Source organism: Rosa rugosa, chromosome 3 (genome assembly GCF_958449725.1).
Source record: "Rosa rugosa chromosome 3, drRosRugo1.1, whole genome shotgun sequence".
Taxonomy (NCBI): Eukaryota; Viridiplantae; Streptophyta; class Magnoliopsida; order Rosales; family Rosaceae; genus Rosa; species Rosa rugosa.
In genome coordinates, this window is record NC_084822.1 from 49,721,283 (window position 1) to 49,740,296 (window position 19,014).

Genomic DNA, 19,014 nt, shown 5'->3' on the forward strand with positions numbered 1-19,014 from the left:
TGCGATCAATACGTACCGCAAGTTGCTGAAGCATCCTTTTGATTTCAGCCATGTCGTTGTTGATGTCACGATCCTCCATTCGAAAGCCTCCCCTTCTTCGCCCGACCTGAGACATGGAATCCACCAAGCTCTTGCCAAAGCTCTGATACCAATTGATGGGGATGAGGTATCGAACACAGGCCTCCAACAGTCACTCAACAGACACCAGAAATAAGGAGTAGCAAACTCGTAGAGAATGGCAAATCCATGCCGAAAATAAACTGATATTATTCATAAACTATAAGCCATCTAACAACGATTACATTACCCATATTTATAGGGTTTACAATACTTGGAGAATAAGTAGACTTAAGCTAAAATGGAAAGCTAATTAAATGTAAATCCTAAATTAAATGTAAAATGATACCCTAAAAATATCTAAATAATAAAATATAAAATAACAGAATAATGCATTTGATGTTGGCCCATATGCTCCTGCATCGGTGATTGTTCTGATTGGTTCCTCATCCAATATTGGCCTTCCCAGGCCAGTATCCTTTCGGGTGTTACACTTCATGATCGAAGAGCCTCACATGGTGTGTTACCAGATACATCACTGGAGATGTTGACACGATATATTTTGTTAACTTATATTGTACATTTGAACAAAAGTCCACTCCATCCTGGAAGGTAAAATGATACTCTGTGCGTCAACATAACATGTTAGATAATTTTGTATATATATATATATTGTTGTGTTGAAAAGTATAGTGAGAGCAATTTCTACCACATATTCGATTAAGCATCCACTTCATCGTAAGTGTAGATTGATTGATAATTTATTAACATAACATGTAAGACCTTTGGTAAATCAGCATGCAGTGTGAAGGAATTTCAGTCGAAAAAAGGTAGCAGGAAACTGATATTATCTCGTGATGAGAGTCATGAGACTTGGACATTAATACTAGAGGGTTTAGGAGAAACACAAATTTCAGAATCAACTTTACTGCTTGACACTACATTACAAAGAACTTCCTGCTGTTATATTATCATATATCTCTCAATTTCACTCTCTTCCACTCAATCAGATTCTCAAACAGCAACCTCACAATGCCCTTTAAAACTAAGGTACCCCCTCCTTCCAGTGAACCACCCTCAACCACTTAATATCCACTTCACTCTCAGCAATGGCCTCTTCCAACAAGCTCTCTGCAGCTCTTCTCATCTTCTTAGTCCTTCTCTACTCTTCCACATTCTCCAGTGCTTGCGGTACATGCAAGCCTCACCCCAAGCCTACACCACCAACTCCAGCTGTCGCAAAGTGCCCAAAAGACACGTTGAAGCTAGGAGTTTGTGCAGACCTTCTAGGGCTTCTGAATCTCCAAATTGGAGACCCTCCAACCAGTCCTTGCTGTGCATTGCTTGAAGGCCTGGCTGATGTGGAGGCTGCGCTTTGTCTCTGCACTGCTCTCAAGGCCAATGTGCTTGGTATTAATTTGAATGTGCCAATTGATTTGAGCTTGCTTCTTAGTGCTTGCCAGAAAACTATACCTTCTGGTTTTCAATGCGAATAATAAGTACTTCGACTACAAAGCTAGCTTCTCCATTGGGGTAGCGGTACTAATTGATTGGTATTTTGTTGTGCAATTTGAGATAATTATTGGTGTGCTTATTTGGTTTAGTGATGTTAATTGCGGTTTGTTTCTCGATCTTTATCTTGCTTTGGTTTTTTTTCATTTGTGAATAATAGTCATGTAGGGCAGTGATGCCCAATTCGTTAGAATAACAAGGCAAGCCTGTTTGCCTTATAAATTTCTTGTGTAATGCTTGTTCTTTCTTGTTCTTCTACTTTAGTGGTCTGAATAATGCTTTGTCTGTACTAAATATCTGTAACTCACATATGGTTCTTTTTATTTTTCTTTAATTTGAAGAACAACAACAAGAACAAAATGAAAAAATCTGATGGAGATGAGCACTGAGAAATTGATTAGAGGGAAATCTGATTCTGATATCCTACTCAGATCCCAAGAAATAAATGGACATTAAAACTTGGTACGAAAACAGTAGCAACCAATAAAAGATACCCAATTTTGGCTATAAATGGCACCAACTTTAATGCCTGCCAAGCTCAAGAAAGAGCCATCATCCACTTATTTCTGAGAATACAGAAAAAGCATACCCAGAAGCTTTTCTTTTGAACTCTCTTTTCTGGTAAGATTTTTCTTTTGGACTTTTCAAAAAAAAATTTATTTTTATTTTTATTATTTTTTTTCTGATTGCAACCCTTCTAAAAAAGAGGAAGAATATTCAACGATGTTAATTATGTTCTTCATCTCATAAAGTAACACTAATTGATCTTGAAGCTCAAGAAAAGTAGCATCACTAACATCACAATTGGTAGAACATATATTATTCCGTATTATACATGAAAACACCCTTATCTTGAAATTTCTTCAATTTTCTAAAATTTAGATTATATACATAACGTATTATAGGATACACACGAAATGCACTCTCAAAATCATTTTGTTAACAACGTGACACCCATGTGTAATGTATTCTCGAAAATGTTTTTCCATGCCCTTATGGGCTAATCAGTGGGGAAGAACAACGTCATTTCAGACTTGATTATGTAAGCAAATCCACCTTGATGCAGGAAGATTTGATAAAATGAGGGAAAGAATGGGGATTTCATTTCGTGTACTGTTAAAGTTTGAGATATGGCTTCTCTTTCATGCATCTTTTCCAGTACTGTACAATGATGGCACATAGAAATACAGAGAAAAAATAAATAAAAATCTATTAGCTAAGCAGGAAAGCATTCCCAAAAGTTTTTTCTTGTAAAATTAATGAAAATATCTAAATAGATTACATAATCAACCCCCTTTTAATTAATTAAGCATATGTATGGGAAAGATGGTATTGCGCAAGGTGGGTCCAAATTGTTCTTGCATATATGTGCTGATGTGCCAAAATGTAACTGGTGGATCATCAGAACTCTATGGCCTCTTGTTCTATAAATAGCCTCTTCAGTTCATCAAAAACAACCAACTTGCCTCCCCTAAATATTTCTTCATTTTCTCTTCCAAACTCAGCAGAAAATATCAGATACATGTTCTTCTAGATAAGAGGAAATTGTTCAAGTTTGGGTATTATATATGATCCTCCTTGTGATTTTCCACAGCTTTCTTGAACTGTAAAGTGAGTTATGAACTGAGAGATTAACCTCCATGCAGTTCGAACAGAGCAAGAACAGTTCGAGAAAGCTGTGAAAAATAACAGGCAGGATCTGAATTCTGATCATAAAGCCTTCTTCTTTCTCCTACTTGTCTCCCTGCAATAGAAAATCCTCATTGTAGCTCTATGCAACCAAGGTTTTGGATTGATTAATTTAGCTCTTTTGGTTTTTGATGCTGGTAATGATTTGCCTCTTTTTTTTCTTTCTTTGTCTCTTTTCTTTGAAAATTTGCAACTCTGAGAATTCACTGATTTTAAGCTTTCAGTTCTTGTTGCTGGAGATGTTGGTGGGAGATGAATTATTAATGGGTTAGCTGGGTCACTTTTCCTTTGCTTGATTGATATAAAATGATGGCCTTATTAAATTGTAATGGCAGACTAGCCTCATCATCCTAATTGTCTTGTTCTTCCTGTAGGCTGTGGACACCTAAATTTGGAGTAGTGCCCCATCAGAAGTCAGAAAGGACACAATCACACTAGCTAGGCACTGCTTGAACGTAATTGTAGTACCTGGCACTGAACAATAGGCAGAGTTTGAAGTTAAGGGATAGCTAGTATTATTTCTCAGAGGCTCAGAAAGAAAGGCAGGTAGAGCCTTATTATGAGATAGCTACCCACCATAGATTAGGCATTGTTTTTAGGCTTTTTAGGTCTGCAGCTACCTAGGCATGCATGCAATCTGCTTCCAATTGTGACCCTATATATGCACAGATAATTAATTTTCATTTCCCATCCAATTAATTAAGTTTCTCTGCACCATTGTTGCCTTGTTGGCCAGTAAGTTTGCCCTTTTCTTTTTTGGTTGAATCTTTATTTCCAACTGATACTGTGAAGTTAGGATCTGAGGGTTCAAATTTATTGCCATAAGGAACAATAGTAGGACAATTTTTATTTTTGATGATTTTCAACAGTGTGTTATTTCACACTCTCAGTTTGTCATTTTGTACCTCAAAATTAAATTGATAAGTTTTGGGTCAATGTCTCTTCCATATAGAAGTGTTGTCAGTAGCTAACATTCGAACTTGAATGCATTGCCTAGAAATTAGATGCATAATATCTTCGGATGTTTGTTTCTTAGCAGATTGTGAAGATGTTGAATGTAACCTCTGTTTTTTTGAAAGAGCGCTTTGCTCATTCACGTTTTATGGGGGTTGGTCCGGTTTTCATTACAGACATGACGCATGAGCTTAAGAATCTGAATACATTGCATGTTAAATGCTTGATATATTTTTGTGCTTGTTTCTTAACAAGTTGTGAAGAGGCCCAACGTAACTTTCATTTGTACAGATAGCACTCCATTCACGTTTTAAGGGGGGTTGTTCAGGTTCTGTTACTTACATGACGCAGGAGTGCATCAGTTATTAAGAAACTCGCAATGGTGTTTCGCTTTTTTTTTTTTTTTTTTTTTAATCTTTCTTTTTCAAGATTATTTTATATATGACAACAAAAATGTAATATATATGCTTATGTCTTGAACTCTTATCCATCAAGTTTCATCCAAATTCTACAAGAAATTAACTTATTGTCCACCCTATTTTCATGGATGTGCAGAACTAGCCATGATTCCTATGTCATTCCCAAGCACAAATTTTATTCCTTTCATTCTCTCTTAAGCAATGCGTGTGAGTGTGATGGATTGTTTGTGTGGCAAACTAGAGCACCACAGAAAGTTTTATGGTCCTTTTTCTCAAGCTCAGGAGACATGAGGTCTTGTCTTTGCCTCTCCTCTTTTAGAGATTAGGGTGAGTCTATCATGACTCATTTACTTTTGATTGATTAATGGGTAGGTACAAAGAAGGAAAATGTTAAGATCATGTTCTTTGTAGTAATCCATTCAATTCATACACCCAAAAGAAGTCGAACAAATCTGTGAGATTAAAGATTTTCTGGGATCTTATATAAGTCATTTTGTAAAGAGAGGTGAGTCAATAACAGAGAAAGGATGGTCTCTTTTTGCCATCTGTAGAGGGCTAGAGGAAAAACCGAAAAAGAAAGGGTACATATAAAATCCTTGAGATTTCTTGTTGTCTCTTTCAGAACATTGCTCTCTCTTTATGTCAATGGAAGAATCAATTTCATTCATGGGAAATCCATCATATCCTTTTTTACTCCAAAAAAAAAAAGGAATAAAAATACACGTATCACATTCAACTTTAATGTTTTATATTTTTAAGACAAAGTATTCAATATCTAGATTTCATTTTAAAAAGGTTGTAGTGTGAGTCAAAAAAAAAATGACTCTGACTCTCGAGAGAGAGAAATATCGTCGGTCTCTTTCTTGGGAAAGCGGCGGTGACAAAACTACTCGTCTGCTTCTCTCTTTGGGTTGCGACGGCGACAAATCTTTTCGTCAGACTCTATCTTCAGTTAGAGGATGCATATTTGCTGTATTTGATGGTGATTGGGTTCTAGTTAACCGGATCTGGTTTGGTGGAAGATTTCCAATTGGCAGTGATGTCGATCCGAAGAACTGTGCTGGTGGTTGGCATGCGCAGAGCGGTGGGCTGATTCACATATCTGCTGGCGGTGATGTTTGCGGCGGCTTCTGTGCCGACGGTGGTAATTTGGTTTGGGCTACCGACGACGTGGTGCGATGTCCAGATGGCTTTGCTGGATCGCGATCAGCTTTAGGTCTGGGATGTGACTGGATCTGGTTTTGTGGAGACGCAAAGGATCCTGATCTTGATGGTGGCGCTGGGGTCGCGATTTTGGGATGGTCGGAGATGACAGCTAGGGATTGGGATGAGGAAGGCTTCGTTTCTCCTGCAGATACGGCGATGGCTTGTCCTGCTGGATGGCAACTGGCAGAGTCCGTCCATTGTCATGGTTCAGCAGGGAAGCTTCTCTCTCCTCGATCAGGTTGGATGGCGAGCGTCGGTGTCCGAAATGGCAGGGAAGACGACGTTGACCCATCTGTGTTGGGCAGTAATGCAGTCGGCGGCGATTGCGGGGTGTTTCCCTCGACTGGCGTCGGCGACGGCGCAACTGGTGGTTGTTGGCTGGAAGGACACTTGTGGGCTCATTGGGCTAGGGCTTTGGTTTACCCTACTCTTTGGGCCTGCTCTTGGTGTTGCTGGGCCTTGAACTGGCTTGTGGCCCTTAGGTTTGGGCAAACTGGTCTAGGCTTTCAAGTGGGCTGGATTACCCTTTTGCTAGGGGGTTGGATGGATTGGGTCTCTATGGCCCATAGTGCTGTTTAATTTTTGTTTGGGTCACAAAAACCAGTACCTTAGTTAGAACCTTTTTATGTAAGCTTCGAGGTTTCTAGATTTTTGTTAGAATAAAAGTGCGCGAATTTACCAAAAGGTGGGTGTACTCGGGATTTTTTGGGATTTTATTCTTCTAGAATAGGGTTTCATGAGGTTCTAAGGAACGATTCTTTCTGTCGACCCCATATGGGTGTTTCGTTTTTGTACTAGTTGCTGAATTTTAATGAAAGGGCTGACCTATTTCCATAAAAAAAAAATTAAAAAAATCTAGATTTCTTTTGAAAGAGTTTTCAATATCTAGTTTTTGAACATCTTACTCGGTTGTTTTCATGTCATAAATAAGGCACAACCTGTGAAAAATGTAATATATATTGAGTTTTTATCATAAGTGGGATCTGAACATTTTCGGACCGGACAGAATGGTATATGGACTTTCAAAATGATCAAATAGGTACCTGAACTTCCAAAACCATCAATAAGGTGTTTCCGTCTATATTTCGTTATCCCTCCGTTAAATGCAGGGGCAAATCAGTCATTTTACTCAAGTTGACTACTAAAATGACTGTCATAACCTCAACACTATTCATGTGAAACTTTCCATCATATTTTACCTCCAATTATTGTTTCCCGATAAATAATAACGGTAATCATTCCAGCATCATGTTTTCTTGAATAATTTTTATTATTCTTCAAAAATTATTGCAATTAATTTTTACAAAGTAAAATTAAGGAACAAAAAAAAGTTTATACAACAAAGTATTTATTATTCTTTACTATAATATTATTTTTATATATAAGAATTTGGTATGTCTATTTGTGTTAAGATAATCACTTGGTTGAGTTACCGTAATTTTTGTAGTTTTATTATTTTATTGTCAATTAATATGCATGCTTGGCTATTAGGGTCATTATGCTTCATTTGTTCAGAATATTTTGTTGTATAATCACTTTTTTTTTTTGTTTCTTAATTTTACTTTGTAAAAATTATAATCACTTTTTTTTTATTCTTAAATTTACTTTGTAAAAATTAATTATAATTTTGGGCTAATTTTTTAAGAACAATAAAAATTATTCAAGAAAACATGATCCTGGAATGTTGGATATTGTTATTATTTATCGGGAGACAATAATCCAATAAAATCTGATGGAAAGTTTCACATGAATAGTGTTGGGGGAAAGAGTAAATTGTTTTTGGAGGAAAAGTGGAAAACTAAGATAGAAAGGATGGAAATGTGGTTATCCACGTCAGATGAGGTTACAATAGTCATTTAAGTGGTTAATTTGAGTGAAATTTCTGATTTGCCCCTGCACTTAACGGAGGGATAACAAAATATAGACGGAAGCATCTTATTGATGTGTTTTTGGAATTTCAAGTACCTATTCGATCACTTTGAAAGTCCAAGTACCATTCTGTCTAGTCTGAAAAAGTTCAGACCCCACCTATGATAAAAACTCATATATATTTGTTGAGGTCGGAAGTCACTAAGTTGAGTAGAGGCCATTTTCTTCCTTGGTGTTGTCACGAGAGCGTATTCATGTAATTTGTATAGATAATTGAGTATGATCCAATAAATTTGTATAAATAATTGAGTATGATCCAATTTGTAGAAGGGTATCCAAGAAATAGCCATTCTCCATGTAGAAATTTTTTTAATGATAGACATATTGATGCATTTGTTGGGTGCAAGTAGAAGTTCCTAAAGTGGTGATATGAGCTTTGGAGGGGAAGCGAGGTAAGGATTCACTCTCGTGTGGCAAATCGCGCTTACAATCAATTCTAGCTTTTTTCACAAAAGTTGCAACAAATAATTCAAGTTGGTAACAAAATAGCTCTGAACCCTCAACTCTCAGTCTCAATCTCGAACATTGAACCCTAAACCCTTACATTTAATCTCTAGATCCCTAAATCATAAACTCATGCAATCTTGAACCATAACCCCAAAATCACTAAAATCGAAAGCTACTTTCTTACTTTTCATTGACACTTTTGAGTTAAGAATGATTTTCTTAAAGGTGACGATAATAGTTTCTCTAAATATATATGTATAGAATGCGTTTGGAAAAGCTTATAAGCAGTTTAAATTAAAAGCAATGGACTATAACGTGTTTGATAAAACTAAAAGCAACTGTTTTTATTTTTAGTTTTTATTTATTAAGCCAGAGCTCTTTTAGAGCCCAAATCAAAAGCTCATTCAACATAACTTATGGAAGCAGCTTATTTTTATTTTTTACTGTAGTACTTTTAGTTACAAGTTAAGTAAAACACTCTGAGGCCTTTGCCACTATTTTTAGTACTATATACAAGATAATAAGAGTAAGACTTTTAAAAATCTAGTTGACCGGGTTCCAAAAAAAAAAAAAAAATTAGTTGACCAAACACTCAACTGTTTTACTTAGCAACCACTTATTCTCGTATCATAGCATAAGTCAACTCATCTTATAAGCACAGCCGTACCAAACTGGCCCCTAAACTTACCGGGTAATAGACAACAACAGCAGGCCGACCCAAGGTTTAACAATGGACGGAACAGCAGGCCGACCCAATGTTAACAATGGACCCCTTTAGGGCTACGCAAAAGTCCAAAATAGCCTTCTGCATCTCTATCACCGCCGTGGAGCTCAATGCAGACAGTTTGGTGGAACTGACACTGTTTCATGATTTTACTAAATTTTATTTAAAAAAAAAATTAATTAATTAAAGAAAAAAGAAAAAAAGAAAATTATGGTGTCGTTGTTGCGAAATGCGAACCAAATTTCTTTTCAGAGAAACAAAGAGAGAGAAGAAGACGAAGACTCGCGACTGACAATTAATCGGCGCAGGTGACACGCAACCGCTCCCGGCTCCGATTAGGCACGTTGCCTCATTCCCCTGCTAACGTGCGCCATACTTTGCTCTCTCTCTCTCTCTCTCTGTATCTCTATATGACCGATTCGCCTCGGCCGGGTCGCCCGATCCGATCACCAAAACCCTAGCTCCCACCTTTCCTCAATTGCGGATGATCGATTTCGATTCTTAGAGAGAGAGAGAGAGAGAGATCGGAGAAAGAATGCAGCAGAGACGGAGTCCTCCGAAGCACAGACACGATGGGACTTCGCCGCTGCCTCTTGGCATGGATTGGAGTCCTCCTCCCCGAAAATGGGTCCGTTCTTGCTCTTCCTCCTCCACTTTCAATTTCAAGCTCATTGCTTATTACCTAGCTTTCATGTTCATGGCGGTTTTCATATACAGTAACAGAGAATCACTTTAATTTCAGCATCTATATATGATTTGGCTGAAAGGTTATCTTAGAGCTCAGTGTTGCTTATCTCTACATATTAATTGCAACTTATAAGATTCTGATTTGTTCCATCCTTAGCTTAAGATTATCTTGAGGTAGAGCTACATTGCGGATAATGTATTACAAACACAGGAGAAAAGATTGCTTTCTCTACAATTCCCATTTCTTAATGTGCATAAACTTTTTTCTACTATTTCAGTATTTAACTATTTGTTGTATATCGGGAAACAAGTATCATCTCCCTGATCCAAAAGCTTCACATTCTTTTTGCAGAACGGGAGGGACACAGTTTGGCCGCACGATCCTCACACAGGATGGAGTTATTGTGTCACCATTCCTTCCTGGGTTGTTCTTCCCAAATCAAGAAATTCAGACCCCGTTGTGGTACTCAAATTGAATGACTCTCCAGTCTTTATGCATGCTCAGGGTTAGATGTTGTTTTATTTCATCTTTTGGGAGATAAAATTAGGAAACCAACATCCATGGCTGATCTTTTTTGAGCTTCAAGTTTTCACATGTCTGCTGTTGCTTCAGTCGACAATCGGATGTTTAATTGCTTTTTATAGAATTGCCGTCGTTGGTATTACTTTCAGTTTGATGAGCCAAGTTAAAGGTGATCCCATAAAACAATATGCATTGTGATTCTTCATGGACCAATTTTGATATATGTAGATAATCAGCTTTCCAGTCAATATTCAGATTCTTATTGGGATAAGTCCAACTGCTGTAGTTCAATAGGTATAAACATAAATAGATATAATACTTTACTCAAGTAAACAGTTACACTACCTGCACGCTCTACTTCAACCGGATCCGTTTCTTAGAGTGTTACATTTACAGCATACCAGTCTCTTTCAAGTTCTATTATAACATTTTAAGGGACAGTTCTACAGGGTTCAGGTGGGACTGCAATCACCAGAAGGTATTACAACTACAAGTGGAGTGCTAAGAAGATTTAATGATTTTCTGAAGTTATTTAATGACGTAAGTAATACTTACGACTGTTTTGACGAAAACCAATCTTGAGTTTTATATATTTTGAACTAATAAAAGGACATTCTTATTTATTTTCTGTCATTTGCAGCTTAAAAAGGCATTTCCCAAGAAAAATCTCCCACCAACTCCACCCAAGGGACTTCTGCGGATGAAGAGTCAAGAATTGTTGGAAGAGGTAGATAATGTGATTTTTAATATAGTAGTGTAAACATGAGTGTCATCATATGGAAAGAAGAAACTCCGATGAGTGTTGCTCATGTTCATATAAGGGATTCCTACTAACCAAAAAGTAAAATTTATTAGACAGAATGTTTTCCATGACTCAAACATGTGCTGCATGCCAGACCCATGCACTTGTGTGGGGGTGGCTAATATTTCTAAGAAGTTTCAGTTTTGTTGCAGAGAAGGTGCTCTTTGGAGGCCTGGATGATAAAGCTGCTATCTGATACAGATATATCAAGAAGCGTTGCAGTGGCATCCTTTCTTGAATTAGAATCTGCAGCTAGGTCCTGTATGTCATTCTCTTGTACTAAGTGATGTTATGCATCTTATTTTTTGTTGGACATGCTCAATTTTGTAATATCGGATCCCGTAATATCGGATCCCTAGTGTATCCAGATATCTTTTTCCTCTTGAACAATTTTTGGAAATTACAAACTTGGAGTAGAGTTTAATGTAGTAATTCCTTGTCATAATACATTTCAGCATTCCAAGACACAAGTCAACACAGTTCAGAAGCGAATTCACTTCAGTCGCCTTCCCATCCTACCTTACCTGCCATTCTTGGTAGCTCGTCCATTACATCAGATTATGGAAGTGATACTGCTTATGAGACATCTGACCTGGGAACACCAAGGCTAGGAAGGGATGATAGTTCAGAACTGGGTATCGAAGATCTGGCATTGGATGAAGATCTAACAAGTCCAATAGAAAAGCTTGTGAAGTTTGGCATGACCAATATTGATGAGGGACTGTTTATGGGGCAGACTATACTAGAGCAACTGGAAGGCCTTCCGAAACATAAAATGCATGGGAGACATGTCAATAATGTTACAGGGAAGGACCTGTATAATGGAAGTGCTTCTAAACCTTCAATACTAGCTCGTAATGGAATGGAACTTTTCTCTCAGCCAGAGCATAGTAAAGTTTTTAGTCATGCTCGCAAGCTCTCAGATGAAAGTGTGGGAAGTGATGTAAGTTCTCTAAGAGGTAGTGATATGTCTAACTCTGGGGTTCCAAATTCAATTGGTGATGGCACCCTCGACCTTCTTGGAGGTGCTGATGTTTCAAGGATCATGGAAATGCTCGGAAGTACAGAATTACAAACTTCAGGCAGCACTCAAGTAGTTCTTCCATTGGATCAGCGTCCTAAACTGAATAGGGTTATGTTGACCATGCAGCAAAGACTAGTCACAGCTAAAACAGACATGGAAGATCTTATAGCGAGATTAAATCAAGAAATAGCAGTCAAAGATTACCTCTCAACAAAGGTATGTCAAATTTTATCAATTGTGTTATTCTTGATTTCAATGATTATAGGGTCATATTAGTTTCATTTATAGATCAATCCTTGATTGTGTTTATGTTGATTATTCAGAACTGTAACTTTCAATATAATGGATGCTTTAGTAAAACGGTATATGAATAACTTGAAAGAAAATGATTGTTTGTTCTGTAACGTGTGCCAGGTGCATTAGCTTTGTAAATTCATTTTTGACCCTCTTGACTTGGAAAGAGTATATATTTAATACTTAATTGTGGACTCTCAAGGTTTCATTACCCATAGGAAGAACATGATCTCATATACAGATTGTTGGAAACCAATTCCCATTGTTGACGGGCATGAGGTCCGTGTGGAGTTCATGTAAAACTTCCATGGACCTATGTGGGTCTCCATATGATAAGCTGTTAAGATCTTAAGATCTGCGAATAACTAAGTGCAATGATATTTTTGTCCAGAAAGGCAGTAGCTGCTGGTCGTATTATGAAATAATAAATGCTGACCTTGTGCTTTCGCTGAAGGATTTCATGGCCATAATTATTTGGGTCTTTGCAGGTCAAGGATTTGGAAGTGGAACTTGAAACTACTAGACAGAAGAGTAAGGAAAACCTTCAGCAAGCTATTTTGGTTGAAAGGGAAAGGTTTACCAAAATGCAGTGGGATATGGAGGAACTTCGTCGGAAGTCATTGGAAATGGAGTTGAAGATGAAGTCTGAACAGGTTATATTTCCTTGAAGTTTTCTTGTCTTGTGTTATCTCATTGCATCTGCAATTCATAATGATTGAATTTGCATGAAATGGTATTAGGATAACACGTCATGCCCAGAGGCAAAAAATGATTCCACTATTCAAGAGAAGGACATATCTCCACCAGAGTTAGATTCTTCTAAGGAGCAGCTTGAGAATTTGTCAAAGCGATATGAAGAGCTAGAAGCAAAATCAAAAGCAGATATTAAAGTTCTCGTTAAAGAAGTTAAATCCTTGCGTAGTTCCCAAGCAGAACTCAGGCATGAGCTTAGTAAATCTCTGAAGGAGAAATCTGAATCTGAGGTAATGTGTTATTAAAATATGTGCTCTATTCGTACTATTTCAAACTAGTATTGTTTAGTATTGTTCTCTATGTTAGGTCATTTGTTTTCTTTTCTTTTTTGTTCTAGGGTTTTCCTTCCATTTTTGTTCTGTTCCTAGTTATACTCCCCCCAAAGCTTTATGTTTTTGTGCTAAGACGTGTTATTCTAATCAGAAAAAAAGGAAACGGATTATGCTTTTGCAGTCTAAAACGCAATAACTTCTTTCCATAATCTTCTTTAAGTTCATTTAATTGAAATGTTGCATAATCTTCTTTAAGTTGGTTCTTTTCTTTTCAGAAGCTTCTCCAACGGGAACAACAGAGGAGCAAACATGCAGAAACTGCTAGAGAGAAATTGTTGCAGGAATGCAAGATTCTTCACAAACAGCTTCAGGAGTGCAATACCAATTTTCCTTCTGAAGGTGAAGATAACTTCATTTTGGGTTCATCGATACAAGAGGCTTCAGATTTGTTGACAACATCAGACAACCGAATTAACCAACTACTTTCAGAGGTACGTTTTGTTTCTTTCCTTGTGCCTGTGACCTCTTATTTTTTGCCTTCTGCTCTCATCATTCAACACATTGTTCAGGCACAACTCTTGGAACAAGACAACAGAGATGATGTTTCTGACGTTGGTGAAGCTGACGATGTTACAGATGATACAAGGACAGCAGACGATGAGTTGAGGAAGATGCTCGTAGACATTTTTACTGAGAATGCGAGCTTGCGGAAACAGGTGAACTCTGTTATACGACACGCTCTCAAAGTGGACATCCAGTGTAAGAAAGACGATGTCCCCAACAACAAACTTCACTAGTGTAAGTAGAGAGATGTAGGGATGAATTTTGTAAATTTTCATTTTCTAAAGAATAATTCGGCCCAGTTGATCATCTGCTGTTTCATATAGTTCTCATTACACACGACCATGTAAGCTTGTTACACATATACAAGTTCTGAAAAATTTATGGAATCTCTGTTTTACCGCATTGTATTACTTGTATAATCCTCTTCTTCAATGTGACTTGTATAGTAGATAATTTTGAAAGCTATTTTTATTTTCTTGTCAACTTCCCGTCAATAGTGGCAGTGTATTTTGTACGGGGATTTAGAAGAAGATTGGCCCCTGAGCCAAAAAAGAAAAAAGTGTATCATAACACATGGCAAATGAGCTTTGCAGATCTTTGGACAAATGTCAAGTTCATGCTAAAACTGCTAACTATTTCTTGAGGCGATTTTAGACATGAAAGAGTTGAATCCAAACGTCATGTCACGCCCAAACAAAGGCATATTTTTACAATCAGCCAAATTTAACAACTCAACTAGGCAAAAGAAAAGATGTGCAGCTGTAGGATTTATGTTTAGTCCCTTTGAGTACTCCAGTTAGATTTGGTTTCTTAATCAGCCAAAAGATGATAGAGCAGAGATAAAATTTGAAAAAAGCTGCACTATGCAACAATAAAGGTTTCAGATTTCAAGAATAAACCAATAGCTCGGAACATCTGTTCATGCTTTGTTCGAAACTACTAATGTTACATGAAAACCTACAAGGGATGCAGACCTCACAGAAAGAAAAGTTAATCCGCAATGAGCCTTGTGCAGCAGAGTTAAGTAACCCAATACATCACGGCCTCTGGCACAGGTCAGCATAAATGTTTCTGTAGTCAGCCCAAGCAGAATTGAAACAGATCTGCATGACATGATAAAAATAAAGAAATCATTTGGCGAAATTGTAAGCATGGTACAGAGGAGGTGAGGAATCCGTTAATCTATGTGATTTAGTAAGATAAAATGGATAGTGGACCTAATTAATATGCTCCATGAAATGTGAAATTCAGGTTTTGAGATCATGTTCAAAAATGAGATTCATGACATGTCACAAAAAGGGACTGAAATCTTCTAAATAATGAAGTGTGTCTAGTTCTCAGAATTCAATGATATTTCGATTGCTAAAGCTTTGATTGTGATTGAGGACAATGGGTAGTACCTCCTCAGCAACAGTTATCTAGCTCTCGCGGCTCCACAAGGATATAAAGTGGCTTTCCATTAAGCCTGCACTGTCCCTGAAAGGTCACAATCATCAAGAGCAGATTAACTGCAACAGCACTTCAGATGAAAAAGAGTACAAGAGCATAGTGGTTTGCACTCGATACACAATGCTTACAATATGAAACAAAATGATTTGATACTCGATGCACTCAATATACAATGCTTTTACATAATGATTACCATTAAATCTGGGCTCATGATAGAATTTTATTGTAGCAGTTAGTTTTCTAACTGACCTACATCAAGAGCTTGTATTTTGAAAAGACCCTTAATACCAGTTTTACAGTTCACCAGCCAATAAGTTCATAAAAGGTTCAAACATTACCTTAACCTCAGGCAACCCAATAACACATGCACATTCGACCACTTCAGCTCCCACGCGCTCTAGGAAAACAATTTTTTTTTTTTTTGGATGACACAAGTTAATTTTGAAGTAGGTAAACTAGTAGAAGAAAAAAGAAACTAAATGGGACGTATCAAGAGCAACCACTTACCTAAAAGGCTTATTGCTGCCGACAATGTCCCACCTGTAGCTATTAAATCATCAATAACCAATGCACGTTCTCCAGGCTGAACAGCACCAACATGCATCTCCAAGCAATCAGTTCCATATTCGAGTTCGTATGCTTCTGAAATTACTTCTCCTGCATAAGGAGTATCAGAAGATTCATGTTGAGCGGAAACTTAAATATAGGCACTCTGGTTAAACCAAGACAACTCTCAAACATAGCAATGAGGAATCCAGAGAGAAAGAGTTTACAATTTTAATTTAGCTTGATTTAATTATTTTGTAAAAAACCTCACACCACATATATGCCTACTTGTAACTTTTGAAGGAATTTTCTTAAAAGGAAAAACTTTTCTTAAGATGGTAACAACAGTAGACCTAAAACTCTTGAATGTATGTTACACTAAAACTCTTGAATTTAATAGAAATGAAGGAATAGCTTGTTTTCATATCCAGATTGCCTTTAGTTGATCTATCATAGATTAGCTTGCTCAGGCATGACCCTTCTAAAGACTTAAATGAAAGTGAGCAATAGATAAAGTGATATTATCACGTAGCTCAACTTGTTATAGTAGCCTACAGCTTAATTTGTGTAGGCCTAATCAGCCTTTCAAAGGAAACCAACTTTAACATCTATTTTCAGTAATTGATTGAGCTGGACTGGGTGGACCAGAATCCATTAGCTCCTTGACTTCAAAAAGGTACCAAAAATTAAAGTAGCATACCCGGCAACTTTCTGGGTTTACGTAAAGGAACAAACTTGGCACCAATAGCTAAGGCAATTGCAGGACCAAACATGAACCCTCTGGCTTCCACTCCTGCATATATTATTCAACAGATGAAAAAATATTCAAGCAAACCACAAAAAGAATCAATATAATAGATCTCCAATCCAGGTCATTTTCATAGTACTATTCAGTAAACCGTATAAATTATCAACAAATTATGATTAAGGCCAATAATTGAGACAATCCTCATGTGCCTGTTCTAACAGTGACACTCGTGTGCCTGTTCATGTGTTTTGAGGGAAGCAGCGATATCTTGGGAGTTAACAGTCAACATCATAGCTAGCTTCCTCCACACAGTTACAAGAAAGGTGAACAATAGAAATTGTCAAGGATAAGAAGGATTGAATCCTGGAAAGAACTTGAGGGTCTAATCTTCTCTGTTCTGTAATTGTCACTACAATGCATTTCAGAAAAGAAAATCTCGAGCTTCAAAATAATTTTTAAGGGAATAATTTGAGATCAAGTTCCAAAATTCAGAAAATTGGTCATATTTGAGAATCACAGTTCTGGAAAGAAAAATGGAAAAAAGAAATTAGTTTGCTAGGATGAATGATGCCAAAGACAAAGAGTAGTATACAAGTATACAGAATATAAACAAGTCCTGGAAAACCCTCCTATACTTGATGAATCAGAACCCTTAAAAATGTTCATAGAATTGGAAAGCACTGAAGCTCCAAATTCCAGAAAGGCAAAAACCAGTTAGTAGGGGAAAAGGAGCGGCAAATCCCAAAACCAAAGAGGCAAAGATTTATTTAACCACCATTCTCTGTACACAAAACTATAAGAATCCCATAACTTAATACCACATTTTAGTATCCACTATTAAACTTGAAAAAGAAGAAGAAGAAGAAGTAGGATTAAAATATTTATTCGTGTATATATATATATATATATATATAGAAAGTACCGTACCGGCAACAACAGAGATGTCCATGTCTCTGTAGCGATCAACAAAAATGTCGACAGTGTGCTTGAAGGCCTTGTGATCAAGCAACAATGTTGTAATGTCCTGAAACATTATTCCTGCAAAAACACAATAAACAAATCCCAAACACAGCCTTGTTTCAACAAAATCCGCAAAGAACCAACACTGACAGCTAATTAAAAACAAATACCCAACAACAACAACCAAAAAAAAAAATGAATGAATGAATGGAAGAACCTGGTTTTGGAAAGTGAGGCACAACCCTGATGGCTTCAGATATGGCCTGAAGCCTCGGGTCTCCTTTCAGTCCATTTTCTGAAGCAAACATTTTCTTCTCTTTTCCTCTGGTTTTCCCCCTCACTCACTCTCTTCAATGGTTTTTTTTTTCTTTTAGCTTTGTTTGCAGAGATTGAACTTGGGGTTTTGGGAATTTGGTGGGTTTCTTTCCCTCCCAAAACTGACCTGAAAGCTTAAATCTTCTTCTTCTTCTTCTTCTCTCTTCTCTTCTGTGGTTGCTCTGTTTTTGTAAGCTAAGCAGAGAGTAATTGCTGGCTAGTGGTTTTTTGTGTCCTCATTTATTGTGTTCGCCAAACCACAGCACTTTGGAAGATACGTAGGAGATACTGATCGCGACGCGCTATTTAATGGCACGTGTTCCGCACGCTCATGGATTTGAAGTCATGGACCCCTAGGAATGAAGGACACCTACCCCCTTCCCCTTGCATTTACTTCTTTTGAGAGAGTTTTTTTTTTTTTTTTTTTTTTTTTTTTTTAAGCCTTTACCCACACAAACCAACAAATGCAAACTATTCAAAATTTGAAATGCCATGCAACTAAGATGCCTCCATACATTAATAGCAAGTGTACTGCAAAAACATAAGGCTTCATGACTTTAGGTCATGTCACATCTCTTTACCCTTCAAGTCCAAACACCACATATTATCTCCCTAACTCTGTTTTTTCAGGGCGGTGTGTCGCTTTTTTCTGTGTTTCTTATCATGGCTGTAAAATGGACCTCAACAGTTGCATAACATGTTATTCATGTGTCTATTTGACCTACCCAAAGTTATTAATGTTAAGTAGATATGGCTGTTTAAAATTTGAATAATCGACTCTTACTAATAATGATCACTTGTATGTTTTTCTATTAGAATAATCTTATATATTAAAATGAAAATTTGATAGTACAACACATGTTTTACTATAGTGGGGTGTTCACCTGGTGAGTTACTGGCCAAATAAACTATGTTCAATCACTTTTTGGTATAAATTCAACGGTTAACAACAAAGCAGCTCGACTTAAAAATAATTTTTTCCATCATTTGATTTACATCGCCAAATATGGTTGAGCATATTTTTCTTAATCAGTTATTAACGAGGTGAACATGCTCGTATTTTACTAATGATCTCTGACTTTATTATAATTTTGGTCATATATTACTTTAGTGTTTAATAAATTTTAGAGTTCAAATTTA

The 19,014-nt window shown here is 36.9% G+C and overlaps 4 protein-coding genes across 11 annotated transcripts; 3 read left to right on the top strand and 1 right to left on the bottom strand.

The window, feature by feature from the left end:
* The first annotated feature begins 1,070 nt into the window (after positions 1-1,070).
* On the top strand, positions 1,071-1,863 carry LOC133740803 (14 kDa proline-rich protein DC2.15-like). Its single transcript, XM_062168746.1, has one exon. The coding sequence runs from the start codon at positions 1,167-1,169 to the stop codon at positions 1,551-1,553; it is 387 nt and encodes a 128-aa protein (XP_062024730.1). The 5' UTR covers positions 1,071-1,166; the 3' UTR covers positions 1,554-1,863.
* Positions 1,864-3,043: 1,180 nt separating this feature from the next.
* LOC133739695 (uncharacterized) lies at positions 3,044-6,659 on the top strand. 3 transcript variants are annotated; one of them, XM_062167484.1, is made up of 3 exons: positions 3,044-3,395; positions 3,633-3,804; positions 4,768-6,659. In XM_062167484.1, exon 3 carries the CDS (start codon positions 5,451-5,453, stop codon positions 6,414-6,416), a length of 966 nt encoding a protein of 321 aa, XP_062023468.1. In that variant the 5' UTR covers positions 3,044-3,395; positions 3,633-3,804; positions 4,768-5,450; the 3' UTR covers positions 6,417-6,659. The 3 variants fall into 3 exon arrangements, 1 of the variants encoding a protein (XP_062023468.1); XR_009860758.1 differs by lacking the exon at positions 4,768-6,659 and adding an exon at positions 4,504-4,740 and having other exon boundaries at positions 3,044-3,804; XR_009860759.1 differs by lacking the exon at positions 4,768-6,659 and adding an exon at positions 4,508-4,740 and having other exon boundaries at positions 3,044-3,804.
* Positions 6,660-9,150: 2,491 nt separating this feature from the next.
* On the top strand, positions 9,151-14,266 carry LOC133739507 (PX domain-containing protein EREL1). Of its 6 annotated transcripts, none has more exons than XM_062167285.1 (10): positions 9,151-9,565; positions 9,977-10,087; positions 10,589-10,687; positions 10,788-10,874; positions 11,102-11,210; positions 11,405-12,189; positions 12,756-12,920; positions 13,008-13,250; positions 13,568-13,783; positions 13,862-14,266. In XM_062167285.1, exons 1-10 carry the CDS (start codon positions 9,473-9,475, stop codon positions 14,087-14,089), a joined length of 2,136 nt encoding a protein of 711 aa, XP_062023269.1. In that variant the 5' UTR covers positions 9,151-9,472; the 3' UTR covers positions 14,090-14,266. The 6 variants fall into 6 exon arrangements, with proteins under 6 accessions (XP_062023269.1, XP_062023270.1, XP_062023271.1 ...); XM_062167286.1 differs by having other exon boundaries at positions 13,571-13,783; XM_062167287.1 differs by having other exon boundaries at positions 10,597-10,687.
* A 454-nt stretch (positions 14,267-14,720) lies between these two features.
* On the bottom strand, positions 14,721-18,093 carry LOC133739512 (adenine phosphoribosyltransferase 5-like). Its single transcript, XM_062167296.1, has 7 exons — positions 17,777-18,093; positions 17,527-17,637; positions 16,552-16,644; positions 15,813-15,962; positions 15,644-15,702; positions 15,257-15,332; positions 14,721-14,959 (listed from the first exon to the last, which is right to left on the bottom strand). Exons 1-6 carry the CDS (start codon positions 17,865-17,867, stop codon positions 15,261-15,263), a joined length of 576 nt encoding a protein of 191 aa, XP_062023280.1. The 5' UTR covers positions 17,868-18,093; the 3' UTR covers positions 14,721-14,959; positions 15,257-15,260.
* Positions 18,094-19,014: the final 921 nt, after the last annotated feature.

Excerpts from the sequence above, each read along its gene's own strand:
- LOC133739695 (XM_062167484.1), top strand. The coding sequence starts at position 5,451 with ATGACTCTGACTCTCGAGAGAGAGAAATATCGTCGGTCTCTTTCTTGG.
- LOC133739507 (XM_062167285.1), top strand. The coding sequence starts at position 9,473 with ATGCAGCAGAGACGGAGTCCTCCGAAGCACAGACACGATGGGACTTCG. Across the intron at positions 10,875-11,101 it reads GTCAAGAATTGTTGGAAGAG|AGAAGGTGCTCTTTGGAGGC; the intron begins GTAGATAATGTG and ends GTTTTGTTGCAG. Across the intron at positions 13,784-13,861 it reads TTAACCAACTACTTTCAGAG|GCACAACTCTTGGAACAAGA; the intron begins GTACGTTTTGTT and ends CACATTGTTCAG.
- LOC133740803 (XM_062168746.1), top strand. The coding sequence starts at position 1,167 with ATGGCCTCTTCCAACAAGCTCTCTGCAGCTCTTCTCATCTTCTTAGTC.
- LOC133739512 (XM_062167296.1), bottom strand. The coding sequence starts at position 17,867 with ATGTTTGCTTCAGAAAATGGACTGAAAGGAGACCCGAGGCTTCAGGCC. Across the intron at positions 16,645-17,526 it reads GGACATCTCTGTTGTTGCCG|GAGTGGAAGCCAGAGGGTTC; the intron begins GTACGGTACTTT and ends TAATATATGCAG. Across the intron at positions 15,333-15,643 it reads TTGGGTTGCCTGAGGTTAAG|GGACAGTGCAGGCTTAATGG; the intron begins GTAATGTTTGAA and ends GTGACCTTTCAG.